Genomic DNA, 19,746 nt, shown 5'->3' on the forward strand with positions numbered 1-19,746 from the left:
TTATTATGATGCCAGCTGATTGTTAAGACTCATTTAGAAGTGCTCCAACTGGTTTAAACACACCTATAGAACATGACACATCAGTTAATTGTTCTCAACTCTCAATTAATAGAGCTCCAACTGGTATCAGTCTAATTTTTGACTTTTTTTTACATTAGTCCATTTAAAGACTTATCCTATTTAATACAGTTTAGTAAAATATAACTGGGTTGGGTTAAAGTTCACAAAATGAGTGTTTGTGTAGCTTAGAAAGATAGCCACCATTTTTTCATATTATTTATTAGTTAACAATAATCAAAATGTTGAGAAATGAACTAGACCAAAGTAATTTGAGTGAATCTTTGAAAGTATGACAACTGTAATGTTTTTCACACATAGATATGTTGCTTGTATAAAGGCAGTAATGTCAAAAATTACCAAATAAATTAAGAAAACATTGTTTTATAATGTTAATTCATAATTCTTTATTCTAACAAAACTTGCATCTTCCAGAGTTCCTTATATTAAGTTTTTTTTATTAGAACTAACCATTATAACAATATATTTAAATCTAACTCCATTCATCATAGAAATATCACTCAATTATACACTAGTTTCTAAAAGAAATATTTCTATGAACTCTTTTTATCTGGGTGACTGTTTGCTAACTTCAATGTCTTATGCACAAACCAAGACTATTGTGATCAAATCAGAAATCCATGTGCTTCAGGTAAATCCATTCCTACTTTTGAACTATAAACAAAAGATTGGTCTTAACCAAATATCACTTTTACAATGTATCCTTAGCTGAAAACATGATGAATGTTTAGTATCACGGTGTCTCACATCTCAGAGTATCATAACTTTGATATGTTTGTTACTAGGCTATGTTCAGGAACCCTGTTTAGTTTTTGTTCTTTATTGGTGTCTTGCATGAATATGCCAAGATTTTATATATATAGTAATGACTACAGAACTGTCACCTTAAGGAGGCTGTTTCTATAACATTGTTTTACAATCACTGGTCATGTAACTTCAACTTTATTACAAAGTGATACGTGTGTGTATTCTAATTGTATGGTTACGTTTTTGAAATAACTACTGCACAGCTTATGAAGTGTTCAATTTCTAAACTGTGATTAGCAGTTTTCATCCTTCTAAAAATAGGTCTCAACAACAAATAATACACTTCTTTTAAATGTATTAAAAACCAGTCATGGCTGTTTAGAACAGGAGGTCTATATTGTTGTGTCAAAATAACCTTTATTTTGCAAAAATAAAATTAGAAATTAAGAACACAGCACAGCTGCACAAAGGAAATCTGATTTTGCCTCTATTCAGTAACAGATTTAGTCTAGGACACTGTCTCCTCTTTGTCAACAATAACATTTTCTTCTTTAGGATACTAGCAGTACAAAATAATTAACCAACTTAATGAAGCGAGTAAATAAGAGATGCAAGTGAATCGTTTTCTTATAATAAAGGATAATATTAAAAAATATTTTTGTACGACAAGACAAAAGTAAATTTTATAATTTAGAATTGGTAAAAAAATGGCTCTGGAAAACAACAGATGAAACCATACATTGTTTTCTTTACCCTAAACTTGCACATTAAAGTTATCTTTTAATGACTGATGATGTGCTAATAAAGCACATATTTACATATTTATTCCTATTAAGAATTGCTTTTACATACCCACAACACTTTAAGGGCTAGAGAAAGCTCTACTTTACAACAGTAACAACACACAATCTCACGTTTTTACACAGTCGCCCAAAACTAGCTACTTAATGCTCCAGCTGAATATAAGGCAAAATTTGTTTCGTGTAATGGCCCATAATTACAAATTGATTACAAACTAACTTACACAAGGCATTTTAAAAAAACTGATCACTAATTTTCTGTTACAGGCAGTTTCCTCTTTAAACAAGAGTGTATGTTTATACAGTATATATATATATATATATTTGCACTATGTTTTACTGTCTTATGTCTCACTGAGACCTTGCAACTAATGCCCTATACGGCATAAAGAAATAACAACACACATACTATATTGGTTTGAAAGAATGGCAGGCTGGCCACAAAGACCACTCTTCACTTCATTACAAAGATGTGTTTGGTATCTGTAAGAAAGCCTGGATCTGTTACAACTGAAGATAATTTGAGAAAGGCAGGAGCAGTCCTGAAACAGATGACCAGGCTTTCCATGAATCTCAGACTCATTAGTTTAATATGTTCCAGGAACACAAGCTGTTCAATGTGCTTCAGTTCAGATCCCTGTCTTCCAAGAACTTGTATTCAAAAATGAAGCCCTCCTTCTTTCTTTGGCCCCATTTCTCATAATCAAAGTAAATGTAAGTGCCCTAAAAATGACAACACAGAGGAAATTATTTCTTCCACCCAGTATTACTGTTATAGTAGTAATATTACTATTCTATACAACCACTTAAGTATTAATTACCATTTCAAGGAATCACTGTTATAATAGTAATATTACTATCCTATACAACTACTTAAATCTTTATATTATACAGGTGTGCACATCCACCCATGCATACAAGCATACAGGAATACATACCTATCCACTCATAAAAACAGTTTCATATCCCCAATCAAGCATATAGTTATATGCTCATCCATAAACAAACACAGTTATACATGCCTATTGATATATACAAACATTTAGCTCTATCCACATGTACTCGTACGTGTAAGCACAAACAGAAAATACCAGCATTTCTAACAGTTCTAACATGTGGCGAATGGTATTCTAGATACATCCTAGTTTGAAAGTAGCTTACTTGATGAAAGAGGAACATTTGAACACACACAATCTACCCAACTACTAATGTTCCTGTTAAAACTTGTTACCCAGCCACAGGGTTAAAACCTTAATATTCAATTTTGCAATTAGAAGACTTATAACTACAGGCATTCTCTGCATTCTAACACACACAAAACGACACACACCTGTTCAAACTCATCATTGATTGTTTTGGGTTCTTCATGCCTTTGGAACCACATCATGTGTTCTGTGTGGAACCTCCATGACTGTTTTTTCAAAGCTTTCTCCGCTAGATGCTGAGCTTTTGTCCCCTTGTGGCAAGAGAGAGAATCTCAACCATAAATACATTTTGTGTATGTTACACTAGCACTCAAAACATTCACATTATCTATCTTAAAAAAAACTCTACAACTCTCTTGTAACAACATTAAACATGTTTTGTATATGTTAGAATATAAATATTCACACCATTTATTTTAAGAAAATCAACATATGCCCTTTAACAAAAATATATACATTTTAAGTACATTATATTAGTATTTAACACATTTACACAACCTGTTTAAAGAAACTCTACATTTTTATTGTGACAATACAATACTTAGAGGTATTAATACCCCTACAATGTATGAAAAGATATACATGAATAACTTTGTAATTCATTCACACTAATAGATTATTTTATCCATGAAGTGATGATAAGAAACATCTAAACAATAAAACATTTTAAACTAAGAACACACAAAACACACAGACTATTACAAACAACTTGTGATTCCAACACTTTAAATTAATACCATCCAAGACTTCAACAACTTTATCAGTAAATAGGTAACATCCTACATATCCACTAAACTTAATATACTATTCCTCCTTTTTAAGGATCTTAACACAATAATATTAAACATTAATAAATGAATTACTGTTCACACAGAGAAGAGGGAAAACACACCTTCAAATTTGTAGTTTCTTACAACTTAACAAGAGATTCTAACAGTAGGGATAAAAATCACTATTTTATAATATATTACAAACAATAACTGTTTTACCTCCATGTAATAGAAGATAAAAAACAGGGTTTCTACAGAGAGTCTCTGGAAGAAATCTATTGAATCACAGTTAGGTATGCTCTGAGGATAGTACGATGGTGTTGGACAAAGGTTCCTTGGAAAATATAACCTGAAATAACACAATGAATGAAGTATTTTGTCATTTGTCTATTTCACAATATTAAATGAAGCTACAATACGGCAATGATTTTGACCTGATAGACTACAGAAAAGCAAAATAACTTAAGGTTTATAATGCACATATACAAACTTGTATTACCTTATTTGCTATCATGTTCCCCACTGGTCGACCACAAACAACTTTTAGTTGCGAACTGTGTGACATACCAGTGGGCCACAAACAATAATGTTTCAAAGCAAATTTCTCTTGTAGCACGTGAATTTGGGACACTGCAACTGCTCCTTGGCATCTCTCAAACATTTCAATTTATTTATACTTACTATATAGAAACAAATGTGCAAGTAATTTATTTGGACTATTATTACATTACTTTAGTTTTAAATACACATGCTTTCGGCTGAGTTATCTGAACCTTCAACAAGTACAGAACTAAAACTAAACTTATGTGGTGAAAGCCCAAATAAATTACTTATAACAATTAAGAAAGCAGTTGGTCTATAGTTCCCACTACCAACTCTTGGACTATTATCTAAAATAGTGAGATATGATCATGAAACTTTAATGGCCCCAAAGCTTAAATTGTGGAAGACAACCAAACACAATAAATTCTTCATGTCACACACGGAACACACTAATTAGTAGGCCACACCAGCTCCTGAAATCTTTGAAGGTACTCTTATAAAATGGGGGTGAACAGAGTAACAATTTTCCGAGACCTAGCACCAACCAATCTTTTCTAAGTATTCAACAAAATTAGACCTATAATGTTTCTTTTGAAAGTTATAGTTTAAATGCCTAAGTTATTAAAGTATTAAAAAAATCAAGAGGCCTGAAATTGCTATAACTTTTTGTCTAACCTTAATGTTAAATTGAATAACATTGAAAATAATTACATAATGTATAAAGCTGGTTATTTTAATTTAATTTTGAAAATGCTCATTTATTTGCCACCTGCAGTCCATTGGTTAATCACTACAAAAAGTCTATGAATTATTTAAAAGATTTGCAACTTAAAAGTTTTGCATCAAATGATCTGATAAGAAACTTAATCACAATTAAAATACATGTTGAAAATTAATATTTTTTAAAGATTTATTTTCAAGTCATTAAATAACCAGATTCTTATTACGTAATTATCATAGCTATTTCAGAAAATAAGTAAACAAACTGTCATTTCTTTTGTCTAACAAGTTATAATGTCACAGATATCACTGTAACCAGCTCAACATAAACATTTATTCATCTATCTTTTGCAATGATTGTAATGCATTTTCATTATCTTTCTTTGATAGTAGATGTAAGAACACAATCTTTGTACTGCTGCTCACGTGTTTTCTATCATAATTTAACTATTACTCTATTAATATGTGAAAAGGTTCTTATCTTTATAGGCTGTATATGACATGCCTTATGCAGTTTAAGATAAGGGTAGGCAAAGTATCCATTACGCAGAGGGTTTCAAAATCGTTTTATATGACACTGGACACATGCTCAAGGCAACAAATTCCAAAAATCATCTCTGCAGCTTAAACAAGATTAAAAAGCAATGAATAAGTAGTGGTTATTAAAATATAATCATGAGTAGCGAGATTATAGATTTGCCCATAGATGGGGTACTGTCATACAAAATGCTGCAAGTTCAATTCACTTTATGTACCTGGCTGCATGTTTTTATAGCTGGTCATAAAACATTTATAGACTCACAAGGAAACCCATAGTATAATCATAACACATCCCTATGACTTAGGTAAACTGGGGTATTTTTAACCAAAACTTAATTCCCTGAATATAAGTTCTGGCCTGGGGACAAACTATGTGACCATTTGTAGTTGTATATGATTTTTATACCATAACTTTTAATACAGTACATCTATTTCCACAGGACTTGGCAGACATTTAATAAACATTATAAGTCACTTATGTTTTAAAAATAGTTTTTTAATTTAATATTTTTACTAAAGTTTTTTTCTTGAATATACTGAGTCTTTTGACCAGACCAAATGATTTTTGTATTAGGTTTACAAACTGTGATATGAAACTACACTTGTTTATCCTAAGTAGTTTTAAACTATTAAGAGTATATATATAATTTTATTTTATTATTTCATTGCCCTTTGAAACAGGTATAAATATTCTTTATGCCATTATGAGTTGTAAATCACATGAGGAAAGTGGAGCTCATGTTAAGCTACCAAATTACATAACCCAAGAGCTACTCACGTGTGTGCCGTATAAAAATTATTTACTGAATTATTTCCTAGTTTTATATTTTAGTTATTTTTGTAATAATAAATAAAGAATACACAAAACAGGAAATAATGTACTTCAATGGACATTCATTTACTTAATTTGTTGTTGACCGTAAGTCACGCTCATCCATACTTCTTCTTATACTAGTGGCAGCAGTGCACTAAAGTTTTATTTAATTACATAAGGAATCAAAGAACACAAAATAACAACATACAAAAAGCAGACAGTGTATCATAACTATCACAATTATTTTGGCTTTCTAACTATGTAACGAGAACCATTACAAATTAATAATTAATCTGAGCAAGCTAGTAGACGTGTTCCTGTGGAAATGAAATTAGTACTGATAAAAGCAAGAACATAATACATAAATCATTTTATTAATAAAAACACTGGCCTTCTACTGGTAATAAGTAATATAGTATTAAACATCAGAGTGAACTATTGACAAAATGTGAAAGACAGGATGTGACAAGAGGGATTTTATTTTCTAGTTGATGGCTCTGTAACCACATAAAATTGAAGACAATGAAACATTTGTTTTGCCTGAGCAATGACAACATTATAATGAGTAATTTACGTTATATTTTGTACTTCTTGAAAGGGTTGGTAGTAAATGAGAGAAGATGCCTAGAGAAAAAAAAATGACACATTTCTCACATTAGAGGGAATTCAAGATTTTTTTAAATATTACCTTATAAAATTAAAAACTTACATGATACTAAAATACAGTTTATTAACTATTAATTGTCATAACATGAATAAAATTACATTTTGAATGTAGCTAACTATAAACATTGTGACATGTACAGTAAAGAATGGCTGTGGTGAGAGGATTAAAGCTATGTCCAGGCAAAGCTTAAATCAAAGTGCAAAAAATATTCCGTATCTCAACTTAAAACAGAAAACCAACTGAGTAAACTTATTTAACTGGATTTTTCTCAGTCAAAAGATTAGAGCCAAAATAACCAAGCATGTCAGTTTGTAGTATTAACACCAATGTAACAAAAACATTTACCTTAGCCTTTCTGAGTCAGATGGATGAGGCACATGTTCACTGGAAGCTTCAAGCATCTGTGACTGATAGAAGCAGTTCTTGGTGAGCGGAACTGGGCCAAGAGGAGCTACACCAAGTAAGGGTGGGATGTCAATTTCCATGGTAATCTGTGTAACGTTGTTTGCTGATGTTCTTGATATAGGTTCAACTGTATTTGACTGAAGTCTCACAGAGTTTGTTGTATTAAATAACTCTGAAAATACAGAGTAACATAAAGCATTCTTATTAAAATTTAAACTTGTGTATCTTTAAGCTAGTTACATTAAAACTATTGTGACTGAATACAAGATGTTTTCATGGTTAGCAACCTTTATGGTCGACTAATTATAATCACTAAGTATCAATTAAAAATGGGTTAGTATCCTACACGCCAGCTGTTAATCTGCTTCCATTTTTATAAAAATCCTAAAATAGACTGTGTTCATGGTAATAATGGCCAAGATTTGATCCTGGGTCATCTTCTTAGAAACCATCCACTTCTCTGGGATTTCCCTCCAATTAGAACTTGCAATTAATGACAATTCAAACAGATTATCAGGGGTTGCTGACTTATACATTAAGTAGACTGTTATCAATTAGGTAGCCATACAAGGCTTCCTTAACCTTTTGTTTTCTTATATGTAATTCATATCCCATTACTTTAGTTATAGCTCACTTTATTTTATGTATTCTTCTGTCACATGATGGGTTACTGTGGTATATTAGTCTTCTATGTTCACTGTGCTCCTCAATTCTGACTTCACCAACAAAACAGTTTTATCTAGACTGGGTCTTTATGTGGTTTCGATCAACTGTAGCTTTACTGTATTGTGGCTTATATACTATTCTCACTTTGTTATAGGGGAATACAATCATAAGTCTGTTATACTTTTGTTGATTCCCATGTTTATCTAGTGTCAACAGATCCAATGATAATAAAAATGTGCTTTTATTCCTTGTTCTTTTGTATGAAAAGTATTATTCAATGTGTAAGTCAACACTCCATGACACTCAACTTCAGATTAATTTGTGAAGTAACTTTTGCTACATTTAAGTATTTTTTAAAAATTTAACTAGTTTTTTAACTGTGATACAATTAAGATATTTTTGATTGTCTGAGACATAATATAAAATAAACAAATACAACTAAACCCAGTTTTTAGCAATATCATTTTTATTCACTTCAAGACTAAACAACTAGTCATCAAGAATTCCAAATACCAGGTAATAAAATTTAAGATGTTCATAAAGTTCTTAACAGAACAACAAAATTTAGTAAATATTACTTTTTAATTCATTCCAGAAGTATGAGTAGCCAGCCAATGGCTTGAATATGATAATAGTACAGCTGCAAGTTACCCTGCATGTTACATGCACACTGGATAAGGGAGATATTCAATTACATCATAAAAATGTCAACAGAAGTGGAAACAGTTACATTAACACTAACAAGGTGAACAGACTGTCAACAAAATCATTCTGAATGAAACCAATAAAACAGATCACTTGACCACTGTGTGAAAAGTCACATGGAAGGTTGGAGAATAAAAACTACAGGCAAGTGAACCATGCTCTGCTATACATAAAGGACATATGGAAACTAAGTCACATGTTTGGTTGATATAATTAGTTCAACTCTATGTGTTTCAGATGTGAGTGTACCTGATTTCAATACAATACTACAATATTTTGTACTCCATATGCAAGTATTTGAGTATTTTGGTTTGAAGAGTTACTTGTCAGAATTATTACTCTCACCTCTGTCAGTTGGTATGAAGAAGGACTGTGGTGATAATAACTGTCTTTGCAACCCCGCATTTAAAAGAGCCTGCTGGGCCATAGTCTTAAGCGAAGACATAGGTGATTCTGTTAACGGCTAGAAAAGAAAACGTTATTAGATTAATTACATAATAAACTTTGTTCAAATAACTCCATTAATTCTCCTTGATAGGATTCAAACTTCTCTCACGGTAATTATTATATTGGAGGTTCATTAAATCTTTCCTCATATAAGATCTAAACAAGAACATGAAACCTGTAAGAAGTTTCAAATAACATTGTGTTATTTGTCAACGTCTTGTGTTTTGCAAAATTCAAACTCTCTCTTTATACATTATTTAAGTAAAAAAAAAAAATTTTTTTTATCTGTTTCTTTCAATTCACCAAAAATATTAACCGATCATTAATATGACAAAAATGTTCTGATTATCAACTTCCCAACAGAGTTTCTTTGATGGAATGTCATGCAAGCATATCTGTAAAAAGTAATAATCCATTTTTCTACAAGTTCAAAGGTACTCACCCACTGGCCTCACAATACATGAAACATTCCAAGAAGATAAAAGGATTAAGCTTTCAGTTTTTCTAAACCCAAGCTTATTCTAGTCTCTAAGCATACATGTAACATTTAATCAGTATAAGGTTATAAATAACAGTATAAAATGAATACTCATTATAAGAATCACATTTCTGGCTTTTGTCAGAAAGTACAAGCACAGACTTTACTCTTCTGAACTTGTTATAGACTTTAAACATACACTGATTATACGTTACATTTAAAATTATAAATTCCACAAGAAAACCTATATTAGATATATACAGACATGTGTCTGTGTGTCATTTATATTAACATTTGCTCTCTAAACAAATATTATGTTTAATAACACAAACATGATATTAAATGGTGAATTCCTGGTTTATTTTAAAATTTATGAATGTAAGAAAGTTTGCTCTTACAAAAGTAGTTGAAAATTTTACCATGGCATTGTCTTTCTTTTAAAAAGATCAGTATCATAAAATATCTTCATTTTGTTGTATACATGCAGAAGATATTAAAAAAGATTTTGTAGAACATGATACATCCATTGCACTTAAAGTCAAGCAGCATAACTTTTATATTTCTATACATAGAGAAGAAAAAAATGTTTTTGTTATATACAGTATTATACAGATATAAATAAACTGATGTTGCACTTATATTTGATATAATACTAGAGATTGGAATGTTCAATACACTACCAATTATTTAAAAGTTAACAAACCAATCTACAAGAAAAAGAAATAAACTATTACTGATTAGTTGCATAACCTGAATGATCTTAATGATTTCAGTAATAAAATGTGGCATGCCAATAAACAATCACAGGTTTATTTGACCTACTCAAGGTAGAGCTAACATTGTTAGTTTACAAATCACTGGAAAATTTACCTTTGATCGTAATGGCCCATTTAATAAAGGGTTGCACAAGGAATGCTGGTGTAAACCGTCTTCATCATCAATGTTCATCAGATGACCATTGTTAGGTAGCGTAAAGATCGATGACTGAGATGCAACATCACATAATACAGTACTGGACGGCAAAATACTAAAAACATCACTGGAGGGGAGAGAAGCTGTGATGGATGAAATGTTGTTGACACTAGGTAATGTAGGTTTAAATAAGTTCAAGTCAGTAGGTGGTGAAGATTGACCAACAGGAGACACGGATGGAGTTAAACTAGTTGTAGAATATGATGAACTGCTACTGTCAACACAGTTGACCTGCGTACATTCTGAACCATTGAGTCCTAAATATGAACACATTTTCAGCACTGGATACAACTATGTAACAGCTACATACATGTGCTCCAAATACAGGACTGTGAACAAAACTATAGTGAATAATCATTAACCTAAATATCCAAGACATTTCTGAATTGTTAATCAGGTACCAAATAATAACCTTCAAAATTCATGACTTCAGTTTGAACCTTGTTCATTATAAGACAATTCAGCTAAAATACAATGAAACTCTTCAAATAACCATTCCTGAACTCCTGATCACAGATAGCTATAACTGAATATACCATAACACAAAACACACATAGCTTTTACTATTTAAAAATGTAATTATTCTAGTATCACTTTAATAACTGTTTGTAGTATTCATTTTCTCTGTATGCCTTTCTTCCCTCATTCTGAGATAAGTATACCACAACATTGTTGTGTTACCAACTGTTCAACCTTGCAACATTAAGTGCTGTCTTGTACCACTAACACCAAGATATTTGATAAAAAAAACGTACAAAAATTTGGAAAAAAAATAATTTTTCATTTTTTTTAATATACAGCAATATTGAGTTTTAACCATCCCACACTTGTTTTTAAGACATAATAATACCTACATCTGTGATGCACATTTTCCTACACTTCAGTGTTTATCTAAAAACAAATTAAGATAAACAAACATACTTTACATTTTACAAGAAATATGTAACCACAAACTAGAAACAAAATAAATTACAGCCACAACCGCTAATACCTGGGGGAACCAATTACAATTACTGTTCACTCATTCTCTAAATAAACAATTTCCTTCTGTTAATGCTATAAACAACAGTTCTAAATTAAAGGAACTTTTATCATTTTAAACACATGGAGAAAACTTACTTTCAGTTGAAGAACTGTTCTGATTGGTTACTGTAGCTGCAACAGCATAGGGAATCATGGGTAGAGGCACGATGGGCGAGTGGTTAACACGACAGTTGTTTGTGGATGAAGTACTGCTACTACTGCTTTGTGAAGATGTGCTGGAAACAAAGATTAAAACCTTGAATAACAAACTTACATGGCTTGTTTTCTACATCTTTAAAACTACTGGATAGAACATCTTTTACATTTTACACTCTGAGCAATTATTAAAAATAGGAGCATCTCCAAAAGTTTATAAAATAACCTTAAAAATGGTATCTGTGATTATTTACATAATTATTCAGTAAATAAATACTTATATCTGGGGATACTTTGGGGTACCTGTAATTTATAATGATGTCCCAAACCCCTTATTCTCCCCCACCCAAGTTTTGAGAAAAGTAAAATATGTACCTTGATAAAAACAAACACAATTAAAGTGGAATTACATATAAAAATACCCATTAGAACAAATTACAGTGGAACCCCTCTAAGCGGTCACCCCTTGAAAGCAGTCATTCAATCACACTCCCTTTTTTTGTTTACATAATCACTAATTATGTGCAGTGGAATCCCTCTAATTGGGCCAGATTGTCTCAGTCTCACAGGTAGCTGCTTTAGAGGGGTTCCACTATATAGAAAATTCAGTAATCTAAAGATTTCAAGATCAGGTTACCTGTTTTTTCTGGAAGCTGCACTCTGACGGTTTGGTTGTGCTGTACACGACAATACTGAGTTTAGGTTGTGTTCCCAAACTGCTACTGGTTGAATAATCTAAAAAATGTATTTAAAAACTTCCTGCATTACATCAGTATACTTAGAAGACTGGAAATACATTCCTATGTTAATTAAAATAAGTCTCACTACAATCATAAGCATATTACTTATTAATGTTTTTCATACAAGCAGAAAATTAGAAAAAAACTATCAGGTAGATATTTTGGTAAGAAAGTTAATAACAAAGTACTTTTCTCTACAGATTATAATTAAGAAACTTCTTTGTTTATCTGAAGAGTAAATGTCATTGTTCTTTTGTTTCATTTTATTACCAATATGTCTAAGTCCTTCCAGTATATATTACAATCAAGTGAATATCCGTTGGGTAATTCTGTAATTCACATAATTCAGTTATAAATTACTCGTCACAAAAAACACCATTCACTCACCCAATGTTTGATCTTTCTTGTCAGAGCATTTAAAATATTCATTAAATATCTTGTGTTTTGGTACAAAGAGAACAGCAACTAAGATTATATGCCACTGTCATTTATTTTTAATTATCAACCAACAGCATCCTTCCACAACATGGCAAGGAACTGATTACAATGTTATACAGTACTCACAGTACAGACAATATTTTACTGTAGTAACAGAAATTCAAACCTGGTAAATGAAAACAGAAATATTAATTTTCTTTAAAATTCTGTAATTAGTTTAAAATTAAAGTAGTAACATGTATGTCTTATTATTCAAACTTACAATTTATCCGCAACAAATATTTAACTTCCTACAATTATATAAGTAACTGTGAGCAACACAGCAAATTTAGCAATTATCTGTGGATGTAATGTGAAAGTAACTTTGAAACCTATGTGCTGTAAGTCAATACCAACACCAAGGAACGGACTTTCCAACCATAACCTTACATATTTTTCTATATTTAATTCTAGCTTTTCTTGTATTCTTGTTTTAACTTTCTTAATAAATTTTGTAAAGAGTACTTTTTATGAATGACAACCATTTAAAAATTATCCACAGTTCCATAAACAACTTCATAATTTACAAAAACAAAAAATGAAAACTGTCACTTTAAGTGATAAAACACTGAAATGAGTATTAATTCACACCTGTCTGTTTTAAAACTTTAAATATGTTACCATTGAGCCATAGTTGAGTTTTGAATGAATAAGAGCACGATATATCTTTAACATAGAACATCGATCCGCTCCCCAACTGGCAGTAGAGAGGACACGGAGGATGTTCAGTGCTCTTGTGCATTTGACCCATAGCTCCATAAGTGTGGTATAAAGGTCAGCTTATGGTCAAAGATAAGCCCCAAGAACTTGGTCTCAGGGACCACTGGCAGTGAAACTTCACCGATACGGAGTTCAGGATCAGGGTGGATACTCCGTTGGCAGCAAAAGTGCATGCAAACAGTTTTAGAAAGAGAAATATTAAGGCCGTTTGACCGTAGTCCACTTCAGTACATGATTGAGGGCAGTTTGTAGTTTGTAGTCAATATATCTCATGTTTGACGACTGACACGATTAATCGATTGATTTAGTGTTTTATGGCACAAAGCAACTGAGCTATCTGCGCCAAACGTCCGGTAAAAAGGTAAAAATAAAGTAAATGTAGTAAAATACATAAAAGGAAATGAAGGTAAAACAAAACATCACTGAAAAACAGAAAAAGTATAAAACCAATGTTGACACCTAGTCTACAATGTTAAGAGAGAAAGCAGAGTAAAAGAAGTTGTAAAGTACTTACTCTAGCAAAATGGTAATGATCATAACCCGCCAGGAAGACTAACAGGTAAGTTCAAGAACCACTGTCAGTCACCTGAAGTTTGCCTTTCCAGTCCTGGTTCCGGGTTATGTGTCATAGCAGCCATTATCAAAATGTAAAATAATAGAAGTTTTAAAAGACATATAGCAAAATCGTAATAATGAGAAGCCAAATGTCCAGTAAAATTTGTAAAAGTAAACAAAGGTAAAAACAAAACAGCAATGAAAAACAGAAAATTGCACAAAACCGATGTTGACATCCAATCTATAAAGTTGTAAAGAACTTCTGTAGCAGAATGGTAACAATCATAACCCGCCAGGAAGACAAACAGGAAAGTACCAGAACCACCGTCAGTCACCTGAAATTGGTCTTTCCAGTCCTGGTTCCGGGCTATGTGTCATTATGGCCAGTACCAAATGGTAAAGTAATAAAAGTTTAAAAGACATGCAGCAAAATTGGAATAACAACTCGCCAGGACGACTAACGGGTAGTTCAAACGGATAGTACAAACAGCAGAGTTTGTCACCTGAAGTTGGCCTTTCCAGTCCTGGTGTCGAGTTATTTAATATTCTGGCCATTTTTCAATGTCAAATTGAACTAGAGAGAATGAAACTGTGAAAAGGGAACCACAATTAAAAAGGTGTAATGAATAGATATCCAACACTTAAATGAGCTTAAAAAGATTAATGGCCATTAAAAAACTAAAAACTTTATCAAGGTTGACAGTGTCACCATCACCAATAACACTGTCCAATGTTACAGATAAACCCTGGGAAAAAACATGTTTAAAATATTGCCGTCGTTGATAATCGTAACGATGGCAAAAAAGTAAAATGTGGCTAATAGTGATTTGAGTGTTACACAAACTACACATTGGTACATCAGTTCCAAATAAAATAAAATGATGAGTTAAAAAACTGTGACCAATGCGTAGTCTAGTTAGAACAACTTCCTCCTTCCAAACCTTATGGAAGCTAAATGGCCAAAGCCCAATATATGGTTTTATTTGAAAAAGCTTGTTGTCGCATTGCTCACTCCAAGTGGACTGCCAGCTGGCACGGAGCCGAGCCTTGAATACAAGACCATAGTCCACGTACGGAATAGGCACAGTAGTGATAGTGCTGGAGCAGATAGATTTAGCTGCCGTGTCTGCAAGCTCGTTCCCGCAAATACCAACAAGGCCTGGTATCCAGAAAAACTGGATAGAAGTAGCAGTTTATGAGAAATGAGCCAGTCGGTTTTGAATATCAGCGAGAACAGGGTGTGAGCCAACGTGTAGAGATTCCAGGGCCAGTATAGAACTAAGCGAGTCAGTATAAATAGTGCAGTTGGAGTACTGCTCAGCTTCAATATGATCCAGGGCAAGAGATATGGCATACAGTTCAGCAGTGAACACAGAAGCTGTAGAGGAGATTCTGCGTGCAACCACAGAACCGCAGCAAACCATAGCAGAGCCCACTGAATTACCTGATTTAAAACCATCTGTATAAATGGGAAAGGAATGATTGTTTAAACGACTGACAAGAGATGCGAAAGTCGTCAACATAGAGCCCATTTGCAACAGTGAGAGGGAGTTGTTCAGTAATGGTATTTATCTTTATACTGAAAAGTGTGACACTCAAAATACAGCACTGACGGACCCCAAGTTCCTGTAAAAAAGAACTGGATAGTGTCGAACCCACACGAACTTGGAATCTCCTGTCCATTAAAAATTTTTTAATAAACATGGGTAAATGGCCACGTAACCCATATATATATATATATATATATATATAGGTCTCGCAAAATGCCATACTTCCATGTTGTGTCATAAGCCTTCTCAATGTCAAAGAATATTGAAACAATGTGTTGGCATTTGAGAAAGGCTTCTCTGATTGATGTTTCAAGTCAAATTAGGTGGTCCGTGGTGGAGTGCTGTCATCGGAACCCACACTGGGTGAGCGAGAGGAGGTTGTTTGATTTGAAGAACCAAACAAGACCAGCATTAACCATCCTCTCTAAGGTCTTACAGAGACAGCTCATCAAAGCAATTGGATGATAGTGTGAAGGAATCTTGGAATCTTTCCCAAGTTTAGAAAAAGGTAAGATAATAGCCTGGAACCAGGAATCAGGAAAAACATTCTCCTGCCAGATCCAGTTAAAAACAATGAGTAGAATATCAAGAGAAGCAGGAGAGAGATAGCACAGCATGTCATAGTGTACATCATCAGGTCCAATAGATGTACTGCCTGACCGATGAAGGGCCATTTTCAGTTCCACCAGTGTAAAGTGATGGTATGACCCAAGAAAACACAGATGGCTACAGCCTCCAAGGGTGTGTTGAGTGACAAAGACAGGGTGGGCACATGCTAATCAACCAAGAGTGCCACCCCTCCATGTACTCATCCATCACACAGCCTGTCATTTCTGTACAGAGAAAACTGCCGAATGGTGACTGTATTTTAGACCTTTTTAACCACGGAGGTCAAAAGAATTTTCATTTGTTTTGAAAACGATTCTCTTGGAGGAACAGAGAGATCTGTCTGCACTCCCACTGTAGTTGTGGAACGAAGTGCAGCAGCATACGTCCAAGATGGAGTGGCGGACAGCAATTTCCGAGTCTCAGGATAACTAATGTTATGTGTCGTTTTCAAATGCTGCATCTCTTTTTCCTCCAACCATTTTGGGCAAGAACAAAAGTAGGAAGGGTGGGAACCATTGCAGTTGATACAATGTGGGTCCGTGTGAAACTCATAGGCATCGTGGTCCTTGCCACCACAACGAGCACATGTCAGGGAACCACAACAGGACGTCTTTGAGTGGCCGAACCTCTGACATTGGAAACATCGAAGAGGGTTTGGAATGTATGGCCGTACCCTGCAAATTAGATAACCTGCCTTGACGGTGGCAGGTGCACGTGGTGATGTAAATGTCAAAACGAGGATATTTGTCGGCAGTGTAACTCCGTCTTTGCGAGTGGAGATTAGCCTCACTGCAGAAACTCCTCGAGTGGAGAGACCACCGAGAATCTCTGACTGGGGGATGTTCTTCAAATCCCTCTCAACAATAACTCCTCGTGAGGAATTCAAGGTAGCATGAGGGGTAACCTCAATAGGTATATCCCCAATTGCCTTTGAATTCAAGAGGAGTTCACTGTGTTGAGATGTGGATGTTTCCACCAATGTCACCAGATCGAAGCTTCTTTACTGACCTTGGAGAGCCAGCATATCTCTCTAGTCTCTTCTGAATAAAAAAAGGAGGACATTTGCCCTAAAGGTTTTTCTGAAAGAGAATGTAATATAAGTAAATGAGGTACGAGTGTTACAGATGTTGAAGATTGCTGCTCAGTCTTCAAGACATGGTTGTTTACCTATTGACTTTTTTCACTATTTTATTTAAAATTTTTGAAGGAGGATCCATAGGAAAAAGGAAAAGTTTGGTATCCACTGACCCCACCCACCATGGAGCTCTATGAGGGGGATGCACTACAATGTCATGCAAGGACATTGCAGCAACGCCAGGGTTTCGTGAGCACTATACCCAAACACCAGCATTAGAAACAATGTCCACAACACCCGTTGAGAACTTCCAACACTGGTACTTGGTTGACTCTAGCCCAAGTGGACCAGCCGATTGACCCAAGGGGGGGCCACCCAAAGGCTGTCCGTCTACAGGAATTCAAGGCCAAAGTGGTGTATTAGGGTTAGACCCCTCAACCACCAGGATCATCTCCTCCCCTTTACAGGTCACCATGCATGGAAAACATGTGAGTGGATGTTTAGATCCCAGAGGAGGTAAACTGAAAGAACAGAACCTTCCCTGGGAGGTTCCCTCACCACGTACAGGAATCCACACCGAGGGGTTTTTATTTAATAAGAATAAAATAAGGCAATATGTATTAAAATTCCTGCAGAATTTGAAACTAGCATCATTGTTATAAAACAAATATTACATAATACATAACATTCTTTACAACAAAAGTGACACATGGACACAAATGTAAATTTTTTTTTTATTATATACCAACAAAAGTATTGAGTAAAAAGTACAACTTGGACACAAACTTGCAGTACTATTTTTGTTTCTTTACAGAAGTTAAAATACCAGCAATATTGTATAAGGAAATTTATAATAAAATATTAATATACACATTTACCTGGGCATCACTCACCTCACTGGTCCTGCAATAGTTTGTTGGACTAGATTCGGGTGATCCAGAGTTCACTGATGTGGGTGTCGTACAACTTTCATCTTCTCCTAATGAAAACAAAATAGATATTTCAGAACTGTACAGTAAGTACAATAACTTCTAAACTTTTCCAAAAACAGGAAATATTACAAAAATAACTTACCATTTTGCAGTACACTTCGAATGGCAACTTTAAAAAAGTGATATAATGGTATTAAATTAGTAATTATTTTCAAATATACACAATGTTTATACAGGTCATTCAGTGAAAATGTTAGTTTTACCATGACAAGAATAACTTACTTCTATGAAAAACAGTAAAGAATATTACAGACTTCACTAATTTAGCTATTATTTAAATTACAAATGTAGGTTTCTCTAAGCAACTAATTTTGTTTTTTCATTTTAGTGAACTGAGAACACAAATGTCAATAAATATGATATTTATGAGACAGTTTTAGCATATTGGCCCAATTACAGGGAGATCTCAACTATAAGGCAACCCACATTTTCAGAAACCATGGGAAAGAAAAATGCAACAGGCAAAAGTAGGGTATATGAGACTATGGTTGACTTCGATTATATGGTGACTATGAGTTTTACAGTCTAATTATTAATCAAAAGACATTGCCTTATAATTGAGTCAATATGGTATTTCAAATGTTTCTTAGGGTTTTATTTTTTACATATTTGAATGCATTGTCACTGTTTGTTTCTTAAATATCAAGCTTTATATACTACTTCTGTTTTATTTTTTACATATGTGAAGATGTAACTTTAGAAGTTATTTCTTTTCCAGTTTTACATATTTCTTTATCTGTTTTGAAAGTACAGGAAGAGCAAAGTTGTAACATTTGTAGTTTTATGGCAACATCCAAGATTTAAACAAGCTGTTTACATATTCTACGATCTAATATCTACTGAAAAAAGACCAAAATACACAAGACGCTAGGAATGACGTTTGTTAATGGGAAACAGTCAAACTCCTTGACTGGTGTTTGTAAGTGAAAAATAGTAAAATTCCTAGACTGATGTTTGTTTTGGGGAATAGTCAAATTCCTTGACTGATGTTTATTACTGTGAAATAGTCAAAGTTTCAGACTACTATTTGTCACTGAAATAGTCTAACATCCAGCCTGTTTGTTAATGTGAAGCAATTTAAGTGCCAGACAAAGGTCTGTTAGTGTGGAAAAAATTAAATGTTTAATGAGAGGTCAAATTAATAAAACTATACATTAGTTGAAACAATAGAAACCCTATAACCTGAGTGCTTTCAAAAGATGGACCTTTCTTTTTCTTCAAAAGTAAACTGGGAATGGTGGTGTAACTAAATGAGTGATACATAAGGGGAACAGAGTTATATCACGAAGATC

At 33.4% G+C, this 19,746-nt stretch overlaps 1 protein-coding gene across 5 annotated transcripts in view; it reads right to left on the reverse strand.

Annotated features, from left to right (window-relative positions):
• Window positions 1-439: 439 nt before the first annotated feature.
• Window positions 440-19,746, reverse strand: part of LOC143255098 (CCR4-NOT transcription complex subunit 3-like) — a 44,479-nt gene continuing 25,172 nt past the window's right edge. For 4 of the 5 annotated variants that reach the window (XM_076510238.1, XM_076510234.1, XM_076510237.1 and 1 more), the window contains 9 exons: window positions 18,341-18,441; window positions 12,374-12,471; window positions 11,677-11,816; window positions 10,456-10,814; window positions 9,006-9,123; window positions 7,230-7,461; window positions 3,820-3,949; window positions 2,956-3,081; window positions 440-2,348 (listed from right to left, as the gene is read on the reverse strand). In XM_076510238.1, the coding sequence (XP_076366353.1) occupies window positions 2,250-2,348; window positions 2,956-3,081; window positions 3,820-3,949; window positions 7,230-7,461; window positions 9,006-9,123; window positions 10,456-10,814; window positions 11,677-11,816; window positions 12,374-12,471; window positions 18,341-18,441 (1,403 nt within the window). In that variant the 3' untranslated portion in view covers window positions 440-2,249. The remainder of the gene's footprint in view (window positions 2,349-2,955; window positions 3,082-3,819; window positions 3,950-7,229; window positions 7,462-9,005; window positions 9,124-10,455; window positions 10,815-11,676; window positions 11,817-12,373; window positions 12,472-18,340; window positions 18,442-19,746) is intronic. The other variant, XM_076510235.1, reaches the window with a different exon arrangement.

Source organism: Tachypleus tridentatus, chromosome 7, assembly GCF_004210375.1.
Source record: "Tachypleus tridentatus isolate NWPU-2018 chromosome 7, ASM421037v1, whole genome shotgun sequence".
Lineage (NCBI taxonomy): Eukaryota > Metazoa > Arthropoda > Merostomata > Xiphosura > Limulidae > Tachypleus > Tachypleus tridentatus.